Source organism: Camelus dromedarius, chromosome 17, assembly GCF_036321535.1.
Source record: "Camelus dromedarius isolate mCamDro1 chromosome 17, mCamDro1.pat, whole genome shotgun sequence".
Classification (NCBI taxonomy): domain Eukaryota; kingdom Metazoa; phylum Chordata; class Mammalia; order Artiodactyla; family Camelidae; genus Camelus; species Camelus dromedarius.
Genome location: NC_087452.1, coordinates 4,819,794 through 4,847,482, shown reverse-complemented (window position 1 = coordinate 4,847,482; position 27,689 = coordinate 4,819,794). Strand labels below are relative to the sequence as shown.

Genomic DNA, 27,689 nt, shown 5'->3' with positions numbered 1-27,689 from the left:
CGCTGGGACCAAGGCTGCGGTCCCCAGGCCACGTGAAGGGAATCTGCCTCTCTCAGTGACCCCGTGCCCTAAAGCGGCTCAGGGAGGAGGGGCTCCCGAACACCTTCCACAGGGGGAAGTGGCCAAATGGCTGAGCTGAAACCTCCAGGCTTCAACTGTGGCCAAGTGCTTTTATTTCCCTCGTAATTTTCCTCAACAATCAGTGTTAAACCTACAACATCCCCCCCTTTTGGAGGCAATCCTGGCAGCCAAGCTGAGTAGGAAGAAAAGGCACCCCATCCTCCGCCACACAAAGTAAGCACCGTTGTCCACGCCGGTCACATGACAGCCCCGCCAGGCGACAACATGTCAGCCAGCACCTGAAACTTGGCAACTTCTAGTCCATTAAGGAAATAATTATCAGTGGGCATTAACCCTTCCCGCGCCCGCGTGCAACGCGAGGCGGGCTGCAGCCCCTTTAACAGCCCCCTCTCTTCCCAGGCCCCTCTGGGAAGAGACTGTCCGCGACACGGATCCGACGGGGACGCGGGCGTCCGGTGAGGGGAGGGGGCGGGCAGGAAAGTCACTGCTGTCCCTTCCGAGCAGTCAGCTCTGCCTCTCCCAGTCCTCGTTGCCTCCGAGTTTAAATTAATTACAGCTGAAAATACAGGGTTGCCATCTGGTTTGAAAAAGCCAGGATAAGGGAATGAAATGAAAGGGTTTTCGGTACTAACCTCACTTTAATCATTGCCAAAGAGTATGAAGACAGCCCAGCGTCCTCCCACAAGAAAGCCTGGGGCCTCACAAACTTGGCAGGCGGTCCGCCCGGGACTGGACGGGCGGGAGGCCTGTCAGAATAAGAGTCCCCGCCGGAGGGAGCCGGCCAGGTGCGGGCCTCCCCGGGCGGCGGGCTCGGGACCCCCGGGGCTGTTACGGGCAGAGGGGGCCTCCCAGAGGTGACGTGCACCAGGACGGTCACACCGTGTGAGAAAGGAGGCCCGCCGTCAGAATGGCAGCACGCCCTGTCCTCCTTTGTCCCCCTCTCCCAGAACATAAGGCTTTTATAAAAGCCTAAAACGAGGCGAAACAAAAGCCGGAGTGGGCGGGGGTGCTGCCAGAGGGGCCTGCTCTCGGGGTGGGGTGAGGGGTGCAGACAGCCGCCCCCGGACCAGCAAGGTCCAGTTTCCCTGTTTTCCTTCCACTGCAGCCACTGCCGCGGTCTCCCCGTGTTTTGTAGGAGCAGCTGCCCCTAGTCCCTCCCAGCGCAGGACCCGGGCCGAGAGGCTCCCCCAGGCGGGCTGCGGGGACTGCAGGCCCCGCACACAACCCTGGGTCCGTCTCCGGGGGCAGCGATGCCAAGTCTGCGCCACTCCTCACCACACCCCGGCGCCCCGCAGCCGGCAGAGGCGAGCCTCAGTCCCCTTTCCAGGCCAGTTTAAACCTCCACCTACCCACTACCTGAGCTCTTTACGACCCAGGTGAGTTTTACAAACAAAACCAGCATGTACTGGGTCCAGTTGCTTTCAGAAAGCTCTACCCAGGGAGGCAGTGGTGCTTACTGGAATACATTCTGATGAACTGGTTCCAGTCTTTTACAAACCAGAGGTAAGAACTGTTAACAGAGAAGGTAAAAGCTCTCTATGAAGACAGCCTTTCTGTTCTGGGGAAAAACACATCTTCAACCCAAAAATGAAGCGAAAGTCATCTTCCAAACCCTGCCCGGACAGAGTCACTGTCTATAGCAACAGTGTCCATAACATTCAAAATCTCAGGAGTGTAACTTTCGAGTAAATGGTGCATCTGTCAAACCACAGGAAACATCTGGGAAAATGGTTAAATAAAAACAGAATTCAAACTCTGGATTTCAGAGCTTGCTTATGGTACCCAACCAGAGACCAGGAGAAATACTGAGAGCCTTCTGACCACTCGGTGTGCTCAGTGCGACAGTGGAGGGTCCTTGGGGAGGGGGGAGGGATAGGCAGACAATCAGGAAACGCTGACTGGGACCCTGTTCTTTGGTCGAAGCAGCGATGCCCCCGTTCCTGGGGATCTGCCCTGCACATCACCCCCGAAACTTCCTCAGGCCCAGGGCGGACTCCTGCGTGCACCCCCCCCCCACCCCAATGCCATCGGCAGAGCAGGCATCCGGGAAACACTGGGTAAGTGAACGAATGGAGTAACACACAAATGAGACTGGCTCTTCCTTCCACAGGTAACACTGAGGAAGATGCTCAGTGACGCCACCCTCAACACACAGCCTAGACGCGCTACACGGCACTTGCCAACACATTTCAGTCCCTTCTAGAACATGTTAGAAGCCCTCTTCATTAAAGAGATTTAATGATTTGACCACTTCCGAATAAAAAAACTCTGTATTTCAAAAACACAGTAAAGTTGAAAACAAATACAAATTAGGAAAATGGTTATTTTCCTAACTCATCAGATGGAGGAGGCTTAATATTAAGAATTATAGCATATCAATAGAAAGAAGATGAACACCTTAATTTAAAAAAAATAGAAACAGTCACAAAAGAGGAAATCCAAATGGCCAATGAAAATATGAAATGATCATTCAAGTTTTCTAGTAGCAGAAAGAAAAAAAAAAAAAGCAAGTCACCACAGTGATTCTCATATGAAACTTGCAGAAATTAAATAACCGTAACAGCCACCTTTGTGGGGCTGTGGGGCGACAGGCGCACGGATGCAGTTGCCAGTGGGAATGTCAACCAGCAAACCTACGAAGACAAGCTGGCAGGAAGCATGGAAGCAGAAATGGCACCCTCTGACCCAGAAGCTCCACTTCTAGAAACACAGGGAACATGAGAGGTGAACAAGGATGGATATACAGAGACAGCCCCAGAAGTTTTACAAACAACAGTGAAGCACTGTAAACAACACAAACATCTGTGTTTGTTAACCAGGTCTTTTGGTTACAGGCAACGTAAAACAAGGCTTGTCGCCTAGGCAAAGTGGAGGGATTTACTGGAAGGGTACTATGTTACATTTCTTGGAAATGAAAGAAGAGTTGAACCAATGCTCAAAAAAGGGGAAAAGGAGGCGGCCCCAGGGTCTCCCTAACAGGAGGAGGAAGGCGCCCCTCCCCCACGGGCAGGGTGCCTTCCCGGGGGACACCACGGCTCACCAGGGCTCCGAGTTTGGGGGAGAAGCCCACAGTCACCTTTCTAGGTCCTGCGTCCACACCTGCCTCCAATCACGGCACCACCAAGGAGTAAACAAGTGAATTATTTCTAAGAAACTGGGGGTCTCACAGGAAAGCAATCTATTAGAGCGTTTTGCAGGTTTAGGAAGGAGAGGATGAGGCAGACTGCTCCACCCTGCCATAAACGAGGGAAGGGGCTGGGCTGGGGTTGGTTTCGTTTAAAGTAAAACTGTTGGAATAGACTCACGGACACAGAAAACTGTGGTTACGGGGATGGGGGCGTGGGGGGAGGGATAGATTGGGAGTTTGGGATTAACAGACACACATTACTATATACAAAATAGGTAAACAATGAGGACCTACAGTATAGCACAGGGAGCTATATTCCATTTCTTATAATGAGCTGGAATGGAAAAGAATCTGAAAAAGAATATGTATGTATATGTATAACTAAATCACTTAGCTGTACACCTGAAACTAACATTGTAAATTGACTACACTTCAATCAAAATAAGAATTTAAAAAATTTAAAAAGCAGAACTGTTGAAATTGTTGGCTAGAAATAGAAATGAGCCTTTAGGGCAGTAATAAAAACGTATGAAAAGTTGATCTGAGTTTCTCAGAGCAGACATGGACATTTAAATTTGTTCCTTAAAGCTCAGCCGCCTCATGTTCCTATCCCCTCGCCTCCTCCTTCAAGACGACTCCTCCCCCTCGGCCTCGGCCTTGTTTCTGAACTCACACTTCCCACCACGTAACAGCCACACACACATCCTGGATGTGTGCTTTATTTATCGTGGACAATGGCACCCCTCCCAGTGTGGACAGTCCCCCTGCCGTCGGTCGGGCTGGGTCCACAGGGAGACCCCCCAAGGAGTGACGGGTCCCCACGCCCCTCACCCCACAGCCACACCACCTTCCACCCCCGCAAGGCAGGAAAAGCCATCCTAGACCAAAGGTCCCTAAAAGGCACGACAGCAAAGTGCAAGGATGATTCCTAACTGAACCTGAATTAGGAGGACACCCACCCACAGGGGGCGCTACTGCCGTGAACATACTCCGGGTGTGAGACCACGTCACTGTGGCCAACGCACCCCAAAGACAGCGAGTGTGGCAGAACAGTCACAAGTGAACTGTGAAGGATACGCGTTAATGTTTCCGTAGATCTGAACTTTCTCCAAAATAAAAAGTTGGGGAGTGGGGGGGTGGCAGGTCAGACGATCATCAAATTTTGACGGCACGTTTAGAACCATGGAAGTTAAAGCACAGGCGACCAGGGATGCTGGGAGCCCTTGAACAGTCTTTCAAAAGAGCTTCCCCGGAGCAACCTGGGCCACGCCGCACACGGACAAAGCCACAGGCAGGGCCAACGCTGGTTTCAAACTCAAAATGAAAGTCATGAGGCGGGCGGGCAATCCCTACTGCCCGCGGTGAGCGGTGGGGGGGGCGGCTTCTCACACCCCAGGCGGCCTGCTCAAAGGCACGTAAGAGCGGGGATTCCGAGCAATTCTTTTTCATTTAACCAAGGTTCCGGAGCCCTGGATGACTGACAGTCCAGGGAGGCCATCTGCGGAGAACACCACCGGGGAAGGTAGTTTAGGATAGACCACTGAAGCCCCTGAAGGTCACCCTAAAGAACCTGGATTTTATCTTACTGTCAAAACGGAGCCGGAGTCACCGCCCACCAATAAGCCACGCCCCCCATGTCGGCACGGAGCCCCGGGGCCACCGGCCCCTTCCACCTCTGTCCCCACCGCCAAGGTCTCCCTACGTCACAGGGTAGAACACGGAGCCCCTCTGTGTTACAGTCCCTCGGTATAACTTGCTCTAAAGCTAACACCGACGTGGTCACACACAAATAAAATAAACACAACGGGTCTATGAGAAAATGGCTGAAAAACACCTTGGCCCTGAGAACGTTTTAGGCAGCTCTGGAAAACCCCAGGAGTAAACACTGGGGCAGAGATTTGTTTTCTAGCATGAATAGATCTACCCTTTCACCCAGAAGTGTCCGGCCAGCCCTGACCGGGGAGATGCACCCGCCTGAACTGGATTTCTCCTGTGCATACGTTTGACCTGGTGGTCACACCGGGATCGGAGCACGACGCACAGGAAGACATATACAGGAGTGGGGTGGGGGGGAGTCATTCAGACAGTAAACTCTGAAGGGTTAGTATTCGGAGTCAACGTTGGGATGCAATCATCTGACCCAAAACAAGCATCCCGCGGAGAGCCAGTGATTCAGATTTTGAACCGTGCCTGCGCCCAGGGGCAAAGGGCCTGCGTGTCTCTGGTGGGGAGCTGGGGGGGGGGGGGAGGCAGGGGAGCAGTGGTGGTGGGACTCTCTGCTCCAGTGTGTTCCCTGAACTCAACATCAAGGCTACAAGGAAAATCCAGAAGTACAGTACGTGGTGCCCCTGAGGGCTATTACATGTTCGAAAGCCATTCTTACCATCCTTTCTGAAGGGAAAGCGTTGACAGTGCTCTGTCCCAGGGACACGTTCTTCATGAAGACATTTACTTAGCACCAAGAAGGTGTCAGCACTGTGCTGGGTGTGAGTGGGACAGACACGAGGAAGGGACCTGCAGTCTGGGGAGGGGAGCAGGCAGACAGGCACACCATTAGAGCAAAGTGTCATCATCTTATACACAGAAGGACTCATCTCGAAGCAGAAGGAATGAGCATTTGCCAAGAGAAGGAGGCAAGAAAAGCGAATGAGGACAGGAGTGGGGCACAGGGGCTCGTCTCAGCAAGGCGGTAGAGAAGCTCCTGCAGACAGGGGTCAGTTCAGCGTTTCCCGGAGCTGACTGGGAGCCATGGGAGAACTGAAGCAGGGAGAACGGATGCAGAAACCTTCTGGCACTAAAGTGCCAAGACCAGTAAGGAGGGCACTGCCACGGGAAACGGAGGTCTAAGCCACGGCGCAGGCCAGGACCTCCGCAGGAAACACTCAGCAGACTGATTTAACAGAGCGGAGCCATGGATGAGATACAGAGGACCAGCTGGAAGAAGAGAGGAGGCGACTTCAGGGCCAGTGGAAGGATGGACAGCTATCCTGTCACGAAGAGGCTTACACGGAAGAGGAAGTCAAGTAAGACAAGGAACTGCAGGTTTCCCCCTGACCTGGCGATGAGTAGGGTGCCGGTGAGCGAGAGAAAGAAGGTTCATTAAAGCTGATGTGAGGGGTCACGGCACTGGACTGTGGAATGGATGCAGAAGTGGAGATGGTCTCTTTAGAAACAGCTCAGGCAGAAGAAGGGATGGAGGGTGAGGGGCAGACGGTCAAGGGAGGGCAGGGCCCGAGGCTTCCTCGGTTTCTCCGGCCTCACTGAACCTCCCTAAGGCTAAGCATGAAAGATGGTGACCAACCACCCCAAACCAAGGGATCACACAATTGTTTCATTACAATACTTAAGCCGTGCAGCACCAGAGCTTTGAGAGTCTGAATGTTCCCAATAGAATTTTGAAACCAAATAAAATGCTCATTTTGTTAGGCAAGTTTGCTCCCTGGAATAGTGCTAACACGGCACAGGACAAAGGGAGAAAGGATCCCACGTTATGCCTGGGAAACCCTGGACTGAACCTTGGACTCTCAGAGGGGGATTCGCACCAACCACACCAGCAGACCCAGGAGATCGGGCCACGTGCTTCCCAAACTCTGGCCAGAAAACACTTGGTCCTTCAAGCATCCTGAGGCACGAGCGTCCTGAGACCCTGAATCCCCGAGGGGTCACTTTGAGGGCCATGCAGAAATGACTCCCAGTGAATCAGAAAACCCCACGACCACCCTTGACAGGATCAATGACAGGGACAGGTCTGGGGGAGCAATGCGGGCCCAGCCTCAGACTTGCCTTCCAGCGACCTGACCTACCAGGAGTTGGTCTGTTGCATCCTTGGCCTTGATCTGGTGTCTGTGCGGCTCCACTATTTGTATTTCTTGGGTCTCTTCAAGGAAGGGAAGGCAGGGGGTAGGATGGAAGAAGTCAGAGGGGAGGACGGTAGCAAAATCTGTTTCCTTCTAGTCTGCGGTGCACTTTGTCTCCACTGGGGCTGTGAAGGCTTGGATCCAGAATTCAGATCCCTGGTTTGGCAAGGTTTCTAGCTACTGCCAGACCCAAACCCTTACTGCTACACGGAGCTCTGTAATTATGCTTTGGAGACAATGTGTGAAGAAATTTCAAAATGGAAAAAGAGAGAACGTATGCTTGTGTGTGCGTGTTTGTGTGCATCCAAAGATGCAGCAGAGAAGATAAGAGACCAAGTACCGGCATTTATTAAATAAAAACTACACCCAGCACAGAACGCGGGGCTTGGACACCCCCTCTCTGGGTTCCCGCTGCATGCAGCGCAGCAGACAATCCATTTAGGAGCCAGACCCTAGAGGAAAATCAAAGGGCCATCGACACTCACACACGGGCACACCTCTGAGCAGTCCTCCTCCTGGTCCTCCATCAAAGCCACCACACTGACAGCACTGGGTATACTTTCAGGACAGACTGGCTCTGTGCTGCAACAAGACGAGGTCTGTGTGGCCATAAAGCAGCAAGACTAATCCCCTACCCGGGGATAAAAATAGCTGCCATTTGTGCTCCCAGAGCAGAAGCATCTTCATGGAAGCAGCGCTCTAAAAAGAGCCGCAGGGCTCAGGGAACCGGGGCGGCGGGGAGACTGCCAAGCCCCGCGTTTTGTTTCCTCAACTTCTGAACAAATGCCTCTGACCATCCATAAACCTAAAAACACCCCTTTACCCCCCATTTTAGTGTGTCGCTTTAAACGGCGTCTTTACACATGCTAATGAAAGTTCTCTGATAAATCCTGAATATTCTTTAGTTCGTCTTTAGGAACAAAGTCCTCTTTTTTCAAGGTTCTCGTCCCCCCTTAATGACCTTCGTGATGCAGAAGAGCCCAGAGGTCCCCACACTGAAGGGAACAGACAGCAGATGACGGTCCTTTGTTCTGCTGCCGTGACTGCTGGCACGCGCGGCATTTCTTCACCCCGACTGCTATTTGGCCAGAAAAAACGCCAGCAGCAGGATGGTGATCAGCCTTCCCAGCTCTCTGCAAAGACTCTTAAGGCAGAAATGATGCCTGCTGGGAAAAGGCTGATGTCAGCTCTTAAGAGCACAGCTCCCTGCTCGGATAAGGAGGTCTTTGTTTTCAGCTGAGCTGTGAAAATGAGAAAATGCCTCTAGCCTGACAAACAAGAAACCCACACAACACAGGTCAGGCCCATGACCTTTATTTAAAGGTACCACACTTCATTAGCAAAACACTCGCATGGCCACACAGATGCGCCTTCAACGTCACGCGGGAGCGGCCAGAAAAAACCAGCTTCACTTCCAGCCCGTTAAGACTGACCCTGACCCACAGCTCCAGCGCAGGGCCGAGTCCACCGCACACGAAGCCCTCCTCGGGCGCCCCCTCCCTGATGCGAAGCGTTCATTAACGACCCAGCTCCCTTCTTGTTTACTGAATTTTCAGAATAAATAACACATACTCGCTGTTTGTCGGTGGGGAGGGTGGGGGTAGGTTTAAACCCAACGTAACAATCTCTCGGTTTCAGGGTTAGTTATTTAGGATAACTAAAGTTAAGGCTATAAAATACCCGCTCAAACCCCAGAACACTTGGGGGAGGGCTTGCACGACTGTGTGAAAGTGCAGAACAAGAGAGTTTCAGGGCTGAGTTTGGATGACGCCAAGGAGGATGTGGGAGAAAAACAGAGAACGCACAGGGTTTGAGGGATTCTATTTCAAGAGTCTTTGATTTATGGAATCTGGAGGCGGGGTGGGGACTGTCTTCCTATATTTAAAGCAACTTTTAAAATGTTCTTGTCTCAGTCTTGCAGACTAAGGTTACTCACTCAGTGTAGAGTCAGAGATTTTAAACACGAACACAATCTCACAAGCACTTTCCTGAGCATAGAGGAAGCCCTCCTTCGTTCTCCTGGGCAATCACCTGCACAGACGCACCGTTTCAGACTCTTCAGGGGAAGCTGGGCAGCAGCCCCTCCGCCCACGGTCCCTGAAAGGAACTGTCACCGCGCTGGGCGGGTCTCCCCGCCTGGTGCTCGAGTTACTGACAAGATCTTCCTCACCTACACCCCTGCACCCCTGTCGCTGCGTGCTCCAGGGAACCGTCTCCACCGGTTGGCTCCAGAGCATCCTTCATTTGTGTTTTAAGGATGCTCACAGAGCAGATCTTCCAAAACCATAGGCACTAAGGTTCCATATCAAACGATTCACAGCAGCTGGATACGGATATTATCCTATACAAATGTAACAGAGTTGCTGAGAGCCCTGGCTCCGGGGACAGGCTGAGTTTTGACTCCTGGCTCCTTATTTTCCTACCACCTAGCCAGTTCTGTGACCTTGAGTGAGGTACAGAACCTCTCTGGGCCTCAGTTTTACCATCTGTAAAAGAGGGATAGTCACAGCCTCTGCATCACAGGGCTGGGAGGACGCAGTGAGATCATGCCTGCGAAGTGTTCAGCACAGTGCTCAACACAAGGTCACTGTCGTTAGCAAGCCCTGATCAGAGGCTCCTGTGAGCCTCTGGATGCTGGGAATCCTGACCTATCAGCATTCTCAGTGATGAAAAGTTCGACCCTCTCTAAGACTTCCATAGACATGAACACAACAATAATGTGCTCTGCCTGTAGATGTGGACCACTGTTCATCTTTCAAGGTCCCAGTTGCTAATAGGGTCAAGGTACTAAAATAACCTCAACTTTCCAATTTCCTCTGGGTCTAGTTGTTTTGTTTTGTATTTTTATTGAACTATAGCTGATGTATAATATTGTGTTAGTTTAAGGTGTACAGCAAAGTGATTGTTACACATGTGTATATATATATTCTTTTCCAGATTCTTTTCCATTATAGGTTATTTCAAGATACTGAAAACAGTTCCCTATGCTCTACAGTAAATCCTTGCTGTTTATCTATTTTATATATAGTAGTGTGTATTTGTTAATCCCAAATCCCTCCCCTCCTTCCCCTTTGTTAACCTTAAGTGTGTTTTCTGTGTCTGTGAGTCTGTTTCTGTTTTGTAAGTTCATTTGAACTGTATTTTAGATTCCACATCTAAGTGATATCATATGATATTTGTCTTTGATTAACTTCACTTAGTATGATCCTCTCTAGGTCCATCCATACTGCTGCAAATGGCAATATTTCATTTTTATGACTGAATAATATTCCATTGTGTGTATACACCACACCTTCTTTAGCCAGTCATCTGTTGATGGACACTTAGGTTTCTTCCACATCTTGGCTACTGTAAATAGTGCTGCTATGAACACTGAGGTGCATGTATCTTTTTGAATTAGAATTCCCTCTGGATATGTGCCCAGGAGTGGGATGGCTGGATCATATGGTAGCTCTATTTTTAGTTTTTAAGGACCCTCCATACTGTTGTCCATAGTAGCTGCACCAGTTTACGTTCCCCTGAGTCTAGTTTTAATTTGAAATGAGGAATTGCTTCCTCTACTTTCATGGAGTCTGTGGAATAAACAGCCTCTTGGTAAACCAGGTACATCCCTACTAAAAGCACCACAGGGATACAGGAAATGCAGAATCACCGAAGGGGGCATGACGGTGTTGCCGAGGGTCACACAGAGGCTTTACAGACTAGACAGCCCTGAACAGCTCAGGTACCAGCCGTACAGTCAACCCCACTGCAGAAAACAAAAGCAAAGACCAACACCCATTTTAACCAGTAATCAGTGAGTTGGGTTTTTTTCAACTGAGTTTCTATTATGTGCCCAGCATGTGATATCCAGGGCTTCCTCCAACCTCTGTCAAGCTGCAAGAACTACTGGTTTTGAGTTTGTCTGTTTTTCCCTTTGTGTTGCACCCTTTTGGGGGCAAGAGTGAAGTGACTAGGACGAAGGAGGGAAAAAAAGAGTAAGAATAGGAGGTTACAGGAAGAAGAAAGCAAAGGAGAAGGAGGAGCAAAGGAGATAGAGGGCCCCGAGCCTGGAGAGCACGCTCAAGGACACACGAGGAGTGGCTGCATCAGACTTGAGACAAAACTTCAAAGGACTGGCCGAAGAGGCAAAGGGGACACGTTTCACACCAGGACAGGATTTCAAAGGAGCAGCACCAGTGAGAGAGGCCACGTTTCCTCTCCCTGGGCCCTGCCCCCCTCAGCTCGGACTGTTACCCCCGTCTAGGGCGAGCACAGCAGTGACAGCACAAGGCCCGTGAGGTGGCTTTGATCCCAGCGTGAGCTGAGGGGGTTTGCCCTGTTCTGAGGCCAGGGGCGGCTACCCTGCAAGTGCTCACCACTGATCAAAAAGAGGACGCCTCCTCCCACGGGGACGCGAGCACATTCTCCGGAGAGTGGGTCTAATTTTCACGCCGACACAAACTGTGCAGCATCTGCCATGCGCCAGACACCAGAACGGGCGAGCGTCATCCCAAATATCTGATGTCCATCTTGAAGCTGCGTGTAATCCTGTCTCAGGTAGGATACAGCTGGGCCACACAGCAGGATTAATCTCAGCTCCGTCACTTTGCACACGTCATCCTCTCTTCTTCCCCCTTAATCCTAGTCACTTCACTCTTGCCCCCATAAGGGTGCAAGAATTTCTGCTTCTGCAACACACACACACACACACACACACACACACACACACACACACACACACACAACCTCTCTTACAGGAACGCAGTTATGGTGAGGGTTAGATGAGATAACATACTTACAGTGTCGGCACAGGGCCAGTATACAGTGGGCACTCAATGTATGTTCCGTTCCTCTCACAGGTAACTGAGCGGACGGCCAGCCGCTCATCTTACTACACACTGTCACTCACACACAAAGCTGAAAACTTTCCTTTCTGCAGGTCATCTTAGACTGCACTCTTCAGGACAGAACGCTTACCGGATTCCACCGGCTGAGCAGCCTAGGAACTGAGTCACCGAGGAACTGAGTTTTCAACTGTATTTAATGTCAGATGTGAATGACCACATTAGACAACTCAAGTCTGGAGGCAACGACACCACAGGAACACCTCACACCCAGATCTTGGCTTCTAAATACTGTTCCCTGCTGAAAGGAACCAGGGTCCCTGGCTGGTTCCACGGCCGGGGCAGCTGGGCTACAAGATGGGGATCTGGTTTGCCAGACAATAAGGAAGTGCTCAAAAAAGAAAAGACAAAAATGGAGGCAAGTAACAAGAACCGATGAGTCAGGTGAAGGGGCTCCTGTCTGCCAGATCAGGGACGGGGACAGCCCACTCAGCTGTCCAGGACAGCTGTTCCTGGACAGCCCACAGGAACCCCCGAGTTCACGTGGATGATAGACAGACGGGGGAAGGAGAGGCTCTTCCTCACCAGCTCACACTTGAGTATCAGGGTAGCAGGAAAAATTACTGATGTTTCCACGAGACGAATCCCACGCTACCAGCTGCCTCATACCTTAATCCACTTTCTTTCTTAGTGGCAGACAGGGGACTTTCCAACTCCCCAGATAAGACATTCATGTTCTTAACACTTTCTTTAGGGAAAAAAAAATAACGTATTTCTCAGGTCACCCCTTCCAACAGGAAAATTAACAAACAGTTCCAATGACCCAGGAATTCTCAATGTGCAGGTTGTGGACAAATCTCTAGGGAGACCTCTTCCCTCCCCGCCCCCCACCGCCGGAACCAAGTCAGACGGAAGCGAGTCACACTCACTCAGTTTCTTACTCTGGCTCACTCTCTCCATCTCTCTGCTGGAAAATATGATGGAAAGAGTGAAATGCAGCCAAAGCACGCGTCTTTGAGACCCTCTTCACGTGAACCTGCAACTCAGTAAAGGCAACTTCTTGGGCACCTTGAGTAAAAAGGAGGGGACACACCATAGCTCAAACAGGAAACACTTCATCAAATCAAACGACGTGCTTACTAAGCACCCTGCCACACGGAGAAGCAAAGGCGCGGCATCCTTCAAATCCGCCTGTGAAATCGGTCGTTTGGCGCTTAGACAGCACACACAGGAACGTCAGCGGTGTCACTGAAATGAGGAGCTACCCCACGGCGACAAGGGGCGCCGCCCACCCGCCCTGAGTCCAGGGAGATGGTCCACGGGCTGCTGCTTCGGGTTCCCTAAACCTGTGCATGACAACACCAACCGTGAGCGGCACGTGGACGCCACAATCCTGTTTCTGTTACTTGTACTTTAAACTCTTTACAACGTCATCGCAGCCCTGTGCTTCAAGGTCATGTGGGTAGCCACCCAAAGAGTCACAAAGTCATTTTTCAAATGCTTTGACACTCTAGTAATATTCAGAACATCTAAAGTTCTGCTGAGCATCTGCCAGGCCCTGCACTGAGCACTTACAACCATCCTGCGAGGAAGGAACCACGATTACTCCCATTGAAAGATAAAGAAACTGGGATGTGAACCCAGACAATCCGACTAAAATGCGCACGCTCTCGAACCCTGCATTCACCACAGCAGTGCTCTGGTTCTCGTGATGCCAGCATCGAAATAATGGACTTACTAATAATAAAAGCAATAACTATCATCAACTGAGTATTGTCCTGGGACAAACCCCCAGCACATTTCTACTCAACTGCTCACAACAAGTTCTAGACGTGAACGATTACCACCGCCATTTCACAAAGAAGGATCAGAGGCCCAGACAAGCCGACTGCCCACGGCCACACGGCTGGTAAGCGGCAGAGCTAGGGTTTAAACTCAGGCATGTCTGATCACAAAACCTACTATCTCAGAGCCACCTCCCACTTCCTCCCTTTAAAATTAAAAAAAATAAAATAAAAAGGACCAAACGTCTCTTATTTGGGTTTGGGGAGAGGGTATGTAAGAACAAGAAATTCCTAGTAACAAAAGAATGAACTCCGAACAGCTGGGCACCCGGGATCGAAACCATGAGCCTCTCCCCGCGTGCAAGAGGGCATTGTTCTGCAGTGCCTTGTTGCTGGATTCCTGATCGTAGCAAATTCCAGGGCTCCAGACTGCAGGCTCAGCCTCTGACTAACACTACAGTGATTTACTGAGGATAAATACCTCTGTCAGTGTGTCTTATGACTGCACACAACCGTCCAAGCGGGCTGGAATGCCGGCAATGCTGAGGGCTGCTGGCGTTATCGGCTACCTCGAACCAAGCAAGGCCTCGCCTCCAGACTCCGAGCTTCAAGTTGCTGCCAGGAACAGCAGCATCCTCGGGAAAACCGGGGAGGCCGAGCATCCTGGATGATCACTAAACGTTAATTCATGCGTGGGGAGAGGATGGGAGCAGGGCCTCTTTACCTAGACAGTCAAGAGCTGCCTCCCCACCTCGGCCAAGACCCCAGACTCCGATCAGACAGAACAGCCGCACGCCCAACTCGGCGCACAGCTGGCAGGGTGCCTCTAAGTCCTGAAAACACGTGAAGATGCCTTCCACACCCCGCCCCCCATGAGAGGCGTGTGTGTGTGTGAGAAATGCGAGGACGGAGCCAAGACGCAGTGCAGGAAGCACGCTGGTTTCCAAACACAAATGCTGTCACAGCGTCAGGGAACCTTCATTTCAACAAAGAGGGACACTGAGGCACAGAGTGGGGCAAGGCTGGGGAGGGGGCCGGTGCAGAGGGAGGCTGCGCCCTTCCCGCCAGAGACCGCATCTCCAAGGGCTGGAAGAGGCTCCTGCCCGATGTGTGTGCGGAGCAGCACCCTCTCCTGAACACAAAAGGCCGTCTCTCTCACCCTGGGACGGTCTCCCATTCACACCGTGACCACACAGGTGAGAATGAATACCTCTTAAGGCGAACGACTCTAGACTCCGAAGCAAAACGTTTCACAGCGGTGGCTCAGGTGCCCGCCTGCCCTTCCCCGGCACATAAAGTCCCTCCCCGAAGACTGATGTTCCCAACAACCACCACTGGTGGTACAGACAAGACAAGGCCAGGTTTTCAGACAACCTCCAAGAAGCTCTAAGGGGAGTTAACGCCTGTGGGGAAAAACACCGGAACGGTCACACAGGTGGGCTGCAAGGCGGTAAGCGGTCATCTCTCCAGGAGTTAGGAAAATCGGTTTAATACCCCGCCCCCAGTGGCTGATAACCAGCCACCCTCTCCCTTCACGGTCGGCACAAAGTGCCAGGGAACCGTGGCCCGGCAGGGGCGGACGCGGGCCACTGCGGAGAGGGAACTTACAGGTGGGGGGCGAAGATGCGACTCATCTTGGTGGCATGGTCACTTTCACAGTCCAGGTCATCGTCCCCTGGCTCCACGCTGAACTTCCTCTTGCTGGGGCTGATGGGCGGGGGGCCGGTGCGGTGACTGGTGAGGGCAGATGCCACGGGGAGGGTCTGCAGCCTGGGCTCCCCCCTGAGAGCAGCTTCACCTGCACAAAGGGAGAGAGACATCGTCACCAAGCAGGGGACACGCCCCCACCCAAGTCCCCGCAGCCCCCTGCAGCACAACTCCTGGTGGAAAGTTTCTGGCAACGTGACGGGCTGCCAGCCATTCTCCGAACGCGGCCCGAGCCCACGGTTAGCTGCCAAGCATGAGACATTTTACATAAACATGGTTTCCCAGCACAATAACTCTTTTCTGCCCTGGCTTTATTGAGATATAATTGACATACAACATTGTGTGAGTTTAAGGGGAACAACGTGTTGATTCGATACCCTTTTAGGTTGCAAAACGTTTCCCCCCCTGGCTCACACCTCCATCGCGTCCCAGAACTACCATTTCTTCAACAATTTCTCAGGGTAGAGTTTTAAAATTAAACAGTGCAGTAAAGTCTCAGGAAAGGGGAGTACTGACCGCAAACCATCTCAAAAGTTAATTTAAAACATTAAAGGTCTGTTGATTTGTAGGTATTCAACCCCATACCTACAAGAGAATGACCTAACATTGGTTTCCCTAAAACCACTAAACCCACTTTTCTTACTTGTTACATTTTTATTATGTTTTTGGTATGTCATTTTTTTTAAAGAATGAGGAAAATTTATGAGTTAACAGTTCACATATTTGCCCCCAAAGTTAAAACAAACAAAAAACACATTGTTTAGTGGGAAATAAACATTTCATTTGTACAGTACACTAAAAATGGCATGTTAAAAATATGATTACCAGCACCAAGTTTCTGTGTGTAATTGGTCACACGCTGAACACACAGGTGTAGTTCTCAAAACATTTTCAAAGTTAGACCCTCATACCAGAGTCCACATTTTGATCTGATTTGACATCCTGGTGTTTTTCATTCCTCTTTGTAAAAGACTTTGTGCTGAGCGATAACTTTGCACCTGGCTATGCATTAAAATAAGCATAACCTTTCATTTCAAGAACGGTTATATACTTTCTAAAATTTATAAACAAGAATAATAGTTACTTTAAGAGAAAACTTCAAGCTTTCTAAGTCGTAGGGGGGACCCTAAAATTTTCACAAATAATAAACCTTTTGTTGTGCTTTTCATATTGGTCTCTGAGGCCTGACCAATTTTGTTTCCACTTGGTCACAATTTAAGAGCCATATTAGGACAAAGTCGACTTCATCTCAGGCCTTGTGGTGTACCTAAGAAAGGAAATCTCTGTTACTGCTGATTTTCATATCACCACGGACGTGCGGGCAGTTCTAACAGCTGCTTCCTTCATACGCGTGTGACAAATATGATTTTGTTAGGGAAGGGAGCAAGGGGAAAAACCTTCCTCATGTTTACCAGGAAAAATAAAAATGTTGCCAATTTAGTTAGCAAGACACAAACTAGCAAACATACAGTGACCCGTAATACTCCACCAGTCAGGGTTTCTTTTAAGGATTCTGGCCCCAAAGCAAACTGGAACTTTCCATTTTAAACGAAATAACCTAAAAACAGGCCCTACGCTGCGCTGGCCTGCGACACGCAGAGACTCAGTAGGATCCTGGTTGAACTCCACTTGCTATTAAGTCATTTTTTGTTTAAACAAACAAACAAACAAACAAACAAGAGTGCTAATATTTAAGCCTGGATAAATTAGAAAAGATTCTTTCCAACTCCGCGCCTCTGCCTGTCTTCCCCTCCTCCTCAGAGAGGGGAGACGGAGTGTCCAACGTGGAGCGCCAGTGGCCCCACTAACTTTTAGAGGAGCCTGGTGATCCCCCAGGAGCTCGGCCCTTGCAAATCAAGCCTCACCCACGAGGCACCAGGCCCCTGCGCCCTCCACCCGTGTTTCTCCATTGCTGGCGGGATAAGGGTGCTCTGTGTGGCTCTGTGAGGACCCCTGGGCTTTGGGAGCCATCTCATCAGATGCCAGATGTGTGGCAACAGCAGTTGCCACGGAAAACTGCCACCAGAGCAACAAATTGAAGTCACTCCAAAAAAGGAAGAGTCACTCATGGCACGAGCACCTGCTGTTACTCGGGAAGCAACTCTCGGGGCGAGAACAGCATCCCTGCCCTGTGCCCCAGCATCCATCCTCATTCAAGTGTGTGGGCTCGTGTGCGTTTTAAGCTCATCACACGGAGGTGTGGCTTGTCTTTCAGACTGAATGGCAGCAGTCTGACATAGAACATCCACGGGAACCCTTTGAAAACCCTGGAGATGTCTAACCCGAGGGCGTCGAGGATCCACAGAGGAGCACAGGCGGGCCTCCTCCCCCAGGGGGTCCCCTAGGTGTGATGGGGACATGCACGCGGTTCGTGCCGGGAGGGCTGTGTACACGGACGGCCTCATTTGACGGATGAGAAAACTGTCTCCAAACATGGAGTGGCCTACGTAGGGTCACTGTAGTGAGAACCCACGCCCTCTGCCTCCTCCTGAACGCTGTGCACGCCCCACGACGGCTCAGAGCAGAGGAACCAGGGGCAGAAGAGCCCAGTGAGGGGGCAGACGGGTCAGGTCAGTTGCATTTCTTCCTTCCTCTCTGGGCCCTGGACGAGGACCCGGCCCAACGCCGGGGATTGCAGAGCAGGACATGCTGTTGTTGGTGTGCACTAAGCAAAGCAAGGTTAAAATTACTTTAGTAAAACTGAGGAGTACGTTTGGTGCACAAGCCGAGACACCCATGGGACACTCTCCCTTTCTTTCGAACCGGGCACTCCGGGAAGCACCCTTCCCCTCCCCAGGCCTCTGAACAGCAAGGGGAGGGACTGGCTAACAGCTCACATCCTTCAGCTGTTAGAATTAGTGATCCCATTCTGTGGTCCACAATCCTATGATCAAGTAACCAGCCAACCAACATCTACTAAGAAATGATTACGTGTGAAACACTGAGCTGAGACACCAAAACCCAAAGGACGTACTTCAGATCTTACATGTACATTCTTTTTTCTTTCTTTAAGGAAAAAAGACTGAATCCTCGGCCAAATTAGTCTTCACAGGAGTCCTGTCTTGTCTTCTAACGCACGCGTCAGTCTCTAAAAGAGAAACAGCAGTACTGCCTCCGATCACCCCGCCCCCCCCCCCAGTTCGCCCCACACAGTCCTGTAAACTCAGCCTCCTGAGGTGCCATTCTGAGCACATCAACCCATCCTCATCCCAGACGGCCAGGAGCGTGCCAGTCACTGATAAACCACCACCCCACTGCTTCACCGCTGCAGATCCACTACGTTTCCCTTCTTTGTTCCTCATATTCCTCTTTCAAAGCTCTGAGAATTTCAGCCCCAGAAGTCAAACTGGACTAGTCAACACTTCACAGAGAACTCAGAGTCTAACCTCAAGATCTTTACTCAGGTTCTTCCCCCAATTTTCCTGTACTGACATCCTACACATCCGGCAAAGGCCACTCACTAATGCCACCTCCCTCAGGTTGCCTTCCTTGATTCCTCAATCTGAAAGCCATCTCTTCTTCTTCTGAACACCCACAGAAACTCATCACTATGGCCCTTCCCTTCCCACTTTGTTTTGTACTTTGAAGCAGGGCACATTTTATTCATTTTCTAGACTTGGTGCACAGAGTACAATGATTCCACACAGCAGATGGTCAGTACACGTCAACCATGAGTTAACACGGCAAGGTGTGCCCGCGTTAAAGTGTTTGGGGATGTGTTAAAGATCAAAGATAACGTAGGATAAGGAATTTTTAAAGATCTCTTTAAGAATATATTTATATAAAGACCTGTTACAACTCAACAATAAAAAGATAACCCAATTTAAAAATAGGAAAGGATCTGAACAGAACGTTCTCCAGACAAGACCTGCAAATGGCCAGTAAGCACAAGGAACGATCTTCAGCATCACTAGCCATCCGGGAAACACAGATCAAAACCACAAAGAGGCAGCACCTCACAGCCACGAGGAGGGCTGGCACCAGAAGACAGACAGCAAGCGATGGCGAGGATCTGGGGACGTTAGACACCCTCGGGTACTGCTGGTATGAATGTAAATCGTGAAGCTGCCATGGAAAACCATTTTGGGCCAGCCCTCAAATGGTAAAACACAGAGTTACCATATGAGCCAGCAATCACCCTCCACGGTATATATATCCAAGAGAAATTAAAACATACATTCACACAAAACGTATACATGAATGTCCATAGCAGCATTATTCATAATCGCTAACCCCCCAAATATCCATCAATGAATGAAACAGATACAGAAAACGTGGTCTATCCACACGATGGAAGGTCATTCAGCTACAAGAAGAAATGCAGTCCTGGTTCAGGCTGCAACATGGATGGACCTAGAAAACAACTCTGCTGAGCGAGAGAAGACAATACAAGGGGCCACGTACTGGCTGATTCCACTTACACACAATGTCCAGGCAGAGGCACGAAGCCCGGAAGTAGGTCGGTGGGGGCTGGGGGCGGGGAGAAGGGGGGTGGGACGGGACTGCTGGTGAGTGCAGGGTTTCTTTGGGGGATGATTAAAAAAAAAAAAGTTCTAAAATTCATTGTGAAGGTTGCACAACTTCGTGAATACACAAACATCCACTGATCTGTACACTTTAAATGGGTGAATTGTATGGTGATGCAAATTACAGTTCAATAAAGCTGTATCTGTAAGTGAGTGAATGAAGACCCCAGTATCACGAGAGCCCTTTCTCACTCAGGTTTTCCCACAACTCACTGTTAAGTAAGAACAGGCACACATTCATTTTCCCTAAAATAAAAATAAACCTTTTTGTGGCTATGGCTGTACCCGTCTAAGTGTGCTACGTCAGATAATTCTCCAAATATTTATCAAGTTAAAGAAATCCAAGCAGAAGCACTGGAGGTGACGCAGACACTTGGACTCAGAGTTCTGTTAAGCTCCAGTTCAGCTTTTAATCAGACTGCGTGTCTGCGTGTCTGTTACACACTGAAGGCTGTGCGAAGTGTTGTCAGAAAAACAGATGATGGAACTGAGAGAGACCCGACCACAAGCAGGGAAGGAAAAAAACACACAGGGAAAGGAACTCATCCTGGTGTAGAGAAGACTTTTTAATGCTAATGTGCATTCTCAAACTCCCAATCCTTTGGTAACTGAAAAAGGAGAAAAGATGGTTTTTCTTTGTCAAGAACAAACAGGAGGGAGACCTCAGCTGTAGGAGGAACCCGGTGTTTCAAGATTTTCGAGTTGTCTTAGCTACAACCGTCAGCTTAACTTTTTTTTTAAGTTACAATTATAACCAACTAAGCTCAATATTTAAAGTGTATTTGGTCTTTTAAACGAAGGTGATTTTATCCAGGTATGTGTTACTGAAGATCAATGCCTCACAGATACAAAAAATTACTTAATTGCTGTTTTGAGTCATGGGGGCAGTTCTAGTATGTGGATCACAAATATTCCTTACATATTTCTCCCAACTGAAGGTGAGCAAGGATTCTGGCCCCAAGATTCCACAAGAACCAGCATGTATTAATTTCAATGAAAAAAAAAAAGTTCATTAGAGAGAAAGAAAAAAGAAAACCACTTAGATTTATGAAGAGCTACCTAATGATTCTTCGAAATATTAGAAGAAAATTCTGCTTCCAAAGTCAGAATAGGGGTGGGGGCCGGGAAGAAAAAACGAGACAGAAGGTTGAAACCTGGGAACACGTAGCCCCGTTTCAGAATCCTGCTCTTGCCGTATTTAAAAGATTCTAAAACTCCTTATTTCCTACATTAAATGTAGCTTACACTGAAGTGTCTATAATCAGTTGGCATGTTGCTGTCTTTGGGGGTCATGACACAACGATTCATCTTAGACTGGACACAATATGGAACCCAACAGAAGGGTCTTCAAAACAGCATTCGTCTCTTTTTCGTTTGTTTGTCCTTTCATTTTTTAATGTGTTTTTTGAGGGGGAGGGTAATTAGGTTTCTTTTCTTTCCTTCTTTCTTTCCTTCCTTCCCTTCTTTTTGTTTTACTGGAGGTACTGGGGATTGAACCCAGGACCTCATGCATGCTAAGGACGTGCCCTACCACTGAGCTATACCCTCCCCCCAGCACCTGTCTCTTTAGCCTTGGTTTCCTCATTTGTAAAATTAAGTGGTTCAATTGGCTCCTCTTGACGGCCCCCCTTCAGCTCTCCAAGTCTACACAACATTCGTCTTCCAAAGATGGCCTTGCACAGCACACTCAACTTGTACAGCACACACTTGACACGGTGGGAGAAAAAGCTGATTCGACCAAGTACTCTTAACTAATAGTTCGCCTCCTAATTGAAGGACATTTAGTTAAAAAGCAAGCACCCTTCTGAGTCTCATTGTCCTGGCTGCATTCACTTATTCCAATGCCACAAGGAAGTTACCATTTGTCAGCTGAATGAAGCCTAAGAGGAATGCAGTTGGGTCCACGGAATGCAGACTTGACTTTTGTGGAGCTGAATTGTGGAGGCCAAGACCTTCAACGTGGAGAGGAGGCAACTGATCCGGTTTCAGGGAGATGGACACATCCCAGGATCAGAACCCAGGCAGCATCAGAACCCCGGTCGCGATGCGTCCCCACCCAGTCTGGGGGCCGTGCACCAGGCGGGGACTTGTGACTGTGCTGAAGACTGTGGCGTGACTCAGGAGAGATTAATCAAAATAATGGCATTTACTGTCGTTTTATGGCAATTAGTCAGACAGCACGAAGCTGAAGTGACAGTGTCCGTGTTTATGGGAAAAGGGGAGGGACACTCAGACTGAGGAGCATCTTGCTTTAACGTTCAAGACAGATTTTTTTTTTTCACAAAAATTTCTGTGCCTTGCCCAACAGCGTTTTCTGCCACAATTTAAATCTTTGCTGTGTAAGATTTTACATTCTACTCTCCTCCCCACCCCTTTTATCATGTCTGAACCTAAATCAAAGAAGTAAAACCACAGCTCGGCCCCCCAAGCCAGCCGCCGGGCCACGGGCTGTCTCCTGTCTGACCACAGCCCACGGCGAGCAGACTGACATCAGCGTGCTGGCCAGGGAGCACCTGATAAAACAAACGCACCCTAACATTTCACAACGCATCTCGCGCCTCACAAGCTCATGACGGAGCAGGGCAGCCTGGCGGGGCAGCCGGGGCCTATTCATTTTCCTCCAAACAATACTTCTTTGTCTCAGGGACTAGCAGCTGGGGAGGAGCCCGGGAAGTCAACCGCGTTCAAACAGTTCGACTTGTGGCTCTCCCCATTCTGCTGGACTTTTTTCTTTGCTCTAAAAAGGAGGGCTGTTAGGCAACATGATGAAACCCGGGTGAGCCAGCGGAGATAAAAGATGTGACGTAGTGTCTGCCAGGGGTACAAGGATTGCACGTGACCCTACAGCTCAGTGATGGGGCGCCTTTCCCACCGCCCCTTGGGGTGCGACACAAAGTGCCTTTCCCACTGTCACTCCCCAGACTCGCAGCCCTGAAAACTCAGAGCCGACTGTACAGCTGGAGGCCAAACCTCTGCCAAAGGTCACTCTTGTCCAGTCAGCCAGGGGAGGGGCGTGGGGAAGGCGCTGCCAGACCCCAGGCTGAGCTTGGTTTGAGTAGCTCCCATCTTTTCTTTAGAGCAATCAGGAGATTGTTGAGAGAGAAAAAGCAAAAAGAAAACTCGACAACCTGGGTGACTGGTGGCTAATAATGTAATTAAGGAGAACAACATCGCAGTTAAACTTGTGGAGTTGAAGCACACGGTTTTAGCTAGAATTTCAAGTACTCTGAATAATCCCGGAGACGCTGCACTGTGTCAGAGCTCTCCTGGATCTTACACTAGTACAATTTACTCTAAAAGCATTTAAAAGTGTGAGTAGGTGTTCCTGGTTTTCCGGACTATAGTCCTGGAAGGGAGGAGGGAAAGAGTAGCTCCTATCCTGCAGCCAAGGAAACTCGTGTTTCAGGAGCGAGTGAACCGCTCAAGTCACAAAGCTGATCAGTAGAAGGGCTGGAGGGAGAAACTTGGCATTTACAGTTCCCAGTTTGCATAACCTTTCTACCTAAGCAGGACGCTTTACAGGTTAAGGGAAAGCAGTAGGAGGAAGCCAACTGAAGGGAGGAACTCAGAGAGCGTGGAAGGGAGGGGAGGGAGAGGGAAGGGGGAGAGTGAGAAGGGGGTGTCACGGGGCTGAACTGAGCCCCCCAAATTCATACTGCAGTTCCAACCCCAGAACCTCAGAATGTGACCGCAGGTGGACACAGCGCCATATGGGGGCGCCCCAATCCAACAGGACCGTGTCCGTGTTAGGGGAGACGAGGACACAGACACACACACGGGAAAGACCAGGGGAACGTGAAGACGGACAACCGCACACCGAAGGGAAGGGCCTCGGGGAAACCAACCCTGCCAACACCTTCATCTCAGAAGTCCAGCCTCCAGAACTGAGAGAGAATGAAAGTCTGCTGGGTGAGCCCCCCAGTCTGGGCTGCTTTGTTCCAGCGGCCGGAGCTAACTCATCTATGGAGGGAACGAGGAGACAGAAGAGGTGAGGACAGGGCTGCAACCTGGGTCTGACGCAAAGCATAAAGTTCTTCTTCGCTTTGGGACCAAAGAGCTTCCACCCCTTGGTCTGTGCTGACTGACCTAACAGAGCAGGACTGGTCTCCGTGGAAGCAGTCTCCTGCCTGGAGACCACGTCCAGATTACAACCTGCCCCAGAGGGGAGGAAACCCATGGGCTGGCACAGAAAACAAGTGGACTTCTAAGTGCACGGAGACTCGTGCTGAACCTCGGTGTGAACTAACACACAGGAGGGACCGGGGCTCTCTCTGAAAAGCCCAGGTGGAAGGGAGGGTCCCTGAGACCAGATTGGGGGTCTCACCCAGGTTGCTCCCAGACAGCTGATGCTGCCGGTGCATGAAGGGTAGACAATGTAGACAGTTCCTAATGAGTTTAAATTCTCATGTAATTCTCCAGGTCCAAGAGGAGAACAGGTAAAAAGATATTCCCAAACAAATGGTAAGACGTCTATAATTTCCAGTATCCATTCTAAATATAAATACACAGTAAGATGCTTTAATAAGGTGAAGAGAAAGGCTCATCTGATGTTAAAAAGCACTAACTAAAAAATATTCGAAAGTTAATTAAAAATTGTTATATTCACATCCATATGTTGCTATTCATTTAATTAGCAAGTTCTACATCATTTAAAATAATCGTGCTGTACTCAGGGTTCAAAAAAAGTGCATGCAATCTCCTTTACCCTACTGAAGTCACTTTATGACTGAGCTGTAGCTTCACAGATGATGTAATACTAACCTGGGTGAAATTGCCACAAAGTAAGAGGACTCAAGTGACTCTTACTGTCATCTTACATGTCATCGACAGAGATATACTATGTATTTATCATCTCAGCTTAAAGAAAAATTCAGGTACCTAACCGTGAGTAATTAGGCTGAAGATCCAGAGACGTCAGTGTCAGGTTGGATTTTGGCTTCATCAGTCATAACGGGGATTCAAAAAGCCTGAACACCTGTTCACAACCTTGGCTTCCTGAGCCAGACCTCAGAGCCACCCCAGCTTCTGTCCTTGGTCTCCCACCCTAGACTGCGGCTCAGACAGGGTTCCGAGTGCACCAGGGAAGCGGAGTCTCAGCGCCTCAGCCCTGCTTTGACTGCGCTGCGCCTGCTGGAGATCAGCACGTGGGAACAGTGAGTCACAAGTCCTCACGTGGCCCTGTCTGAGGCCCCAGCACTGACACACGACCTGGGAACCCCACGGAGATAAGAGCAGTTCAAGAACCTTTGATGCCAAACGCACAAAACCCTCCTTAATGGGCAGGACTCCTCAGGCCCGCCAGAAATTCCTCACTATGTTCGCTCGCAAATCTACGTTTGTAGCACATTACTGTTAACGAGAAAGAGGAGAATTACGAACGCAGTGTTCGTGGATGGTGCTGGAGTCGGGCACTTTGCTGGGGCTCACCGGCCCTTCTAGTAGAGCTTATCAATGTGCAGAAGGAATTGCTGGATGCCGTGAAGAAAGAAAGAGGCCTCCTTAACCTCTTCAGTGGGGGGCCACCCCCTTGGGGACTCCAGTGGCCATGAAGTAGAAGAATTACATTGGAGCAGGGAGGGTACCAACTCTCCAAATGTAAGTGGGTAAAAATATCCAAAGACACTCTCTTCCAGCCCGCTGGCGTGCAACAGGTTAAACACCTAAGGTGACAGGCTGGCATCTGCATTTTCAAAACAGTCTTCAATTGAAGGGAATCCTAGACTGCATGACTGGGCCAGGGGCCCTGGGAGGGATGAACCTCAGAGGAGGGAAGGAGAAGTTGGGGTGCGAGGGGAGAGACGGAAGATTAAACTTTCCTTCCTCTGACCTCCCCTAACACGGAGCCTCCAGAATGGACTTCCCACAGCCTGGCTATCTCAGGGTTACCCAGGCCAGCTCCTCTCCGCAGCACCTGCATGTGGTCAGAAAACGCTCGGTGCAGAGAAACGTGGCGGGCTTTGGAATCAAAGGTGTGATCTTGGCAAACTCTCTTCATCTCTCTTGAGCCTCTATTTCTTCATCTAGCTTGAGGGATTTTTGTGAGAAGTAGCGAAAACTTACAGGAAGTTCCCAGAGACCACGTATTATCACACAATCTGTTCAATCTCAGCCTTTGATCCAACTCCCACTTAGAGGCTGAAGTGACGGGACGAAGGAACTTCTCCAACGACGCTCCCACCATTCACAAGAGTTCCTCTCCTCCAATGAAGTTAGCATGCATATAGCCTCCACCAACTAAGCAGAAGTCAGACGCAGGGCCAGGGGAGAGCATTCCAAACCCGCTCCACCAGGAGCCAGCGGCGCGGTCTTGGGGCCGCTACCTGACTTCCCGTGGCAGTTTCCACACGTGTGAAAATGACCACGTGAACCTGCACAGAGACCCTCATCTATTTTAAGGATTAAACAAGAAACCTGGCACAGTGCCCAGCGTGTGGTAAACCAGGGTCCATCCCCTCATGAGTACTCTGGACTCCTCTGCTTGTTCCCAGGCCCCGATATCCCCAGCAGACTGCATCACGACCAATTCAGTCATCTCCACGGTCAAAACCCAGCCCAAAGGCCACCTGCTGCCCCAGCCCCCAGCGCCCCTCTCTGATACCATGGGGGCAGAGCTGAATGGCAGAGTCTGCCCGGCTCTGGCCCCAAAACTACACGTTTTTAAGCAATACCATTGTGTTTGCTGCTGTCTCTCAAGAGATAAACAGGCACTCTTGTTCTCTGCAGTATATTCTAGTCTAGACCCTAAGAAATCAGATGAGGCTCCCGGGAGCCAATGCCAAATTCATACATAAACTGGCATGTGAACTCCTGAAGGCCACGGAGGGGCCAACCTATTCCAAGCAGGGAGCCTCCTAGGAGCTCTGAAACCCCAGCCATTGGAGGCCAGCAGGTAGCTGGGACGGGACAAGCACCCTGAGTCCGAGCTCTCAGGAGGCCACTCCGCTGTCCCACCGACAGGCAGAACCTCCCTGTGTTACTATTGCTGCCGAATGAACGCTGGTTCCAGAAGCCACAGAGTGAGTTTCCCAAGGATTAAAATAGGGCACAAAGTCCAAAGACGCCACAACACTGAGAGTGAACGCAGCCCCGGGAACTCAGGCATAAGCGTGATTCGAGCGCCCGACAGTCGTGCAGACCTGGTAACACGGGCCATTTTAAGTAAGATTTTGTCAGCTTTATCACTGAAAGAGCCAAGGATCGTGGACATCATTTTGCTTTTTCCAACTTTTTATTTCAAAAAAAAAAAGGGGGGGGGGTAAAGCTACTGAAAAGTTGAATGAAAAGTGAGCATTCCTTTCCCTGGACCTTGATTCATTGTGTCTGTTTATCTACATGCTCACACTTTTTAAAACTATAATTGCCATAATGTTGACGGTAACTTGCAGGCACGTTACAGCCCTAAATCTTCAAGTGTCTTTTACGAGTGATGATGCTCTTCCTTTATACACACGGTACCATCGTCGCCCCCAAGAAAGTTAAAGTCGATACAGCATCATTGTCTAACATCCAATCCAGACCCACATTTCCCCAATTGGGCTGTTTCTTGGTTGGGGGGGCAGGGTGGGGGGAGAATCCAGAATCCAATCAAGAATCACCCGCTGTGCGACACAGTCACCACGTCTCTTTAATTTCCTAAAAGAACTTTTTTTTGTCTTTCTTCCTCTTTCATGACATGGATGTATTTAAACAATCCAGGCCAATTAACTGCCCCACGTGTGTTGGTGATCATGATTAGTTTGGAGCTGAACATTTTTGGCAAGAAAATGAGAGCAGTGATGGGC

The 27,689-nt window shown here is 49.9% G+C and overlaps 1 protein-coding gene across 4 annotated transcripts in view; it reads right to left on the bottom strand.

The window, feature by feature from the left end:
- Positions 1-27,689, bottom strand: part of VGLL4 (vestigial like family member 4) — a 142,344-nt gene that overhangs the window by 21,361 nt on the left and 93,294 nt on the right. For 3 of the 4 annotated variants that reach the window (XM_064496256.1, XM_064496257.1, XM_064496255.1), the window contains one exon: positions 15,284-15,473. In XM_064496256.1, coding sequence (XP_064352326.1) covers positions 15,284-15,473 — 190 coding nt within the window. Of the gene's footprint in view, positions 1-713; positions 995-15,283; positions 15,474-27,689 lie in introns of those variants that run through there. The other variant, XM_031470917.2, reaches the window with a different exon arrangement.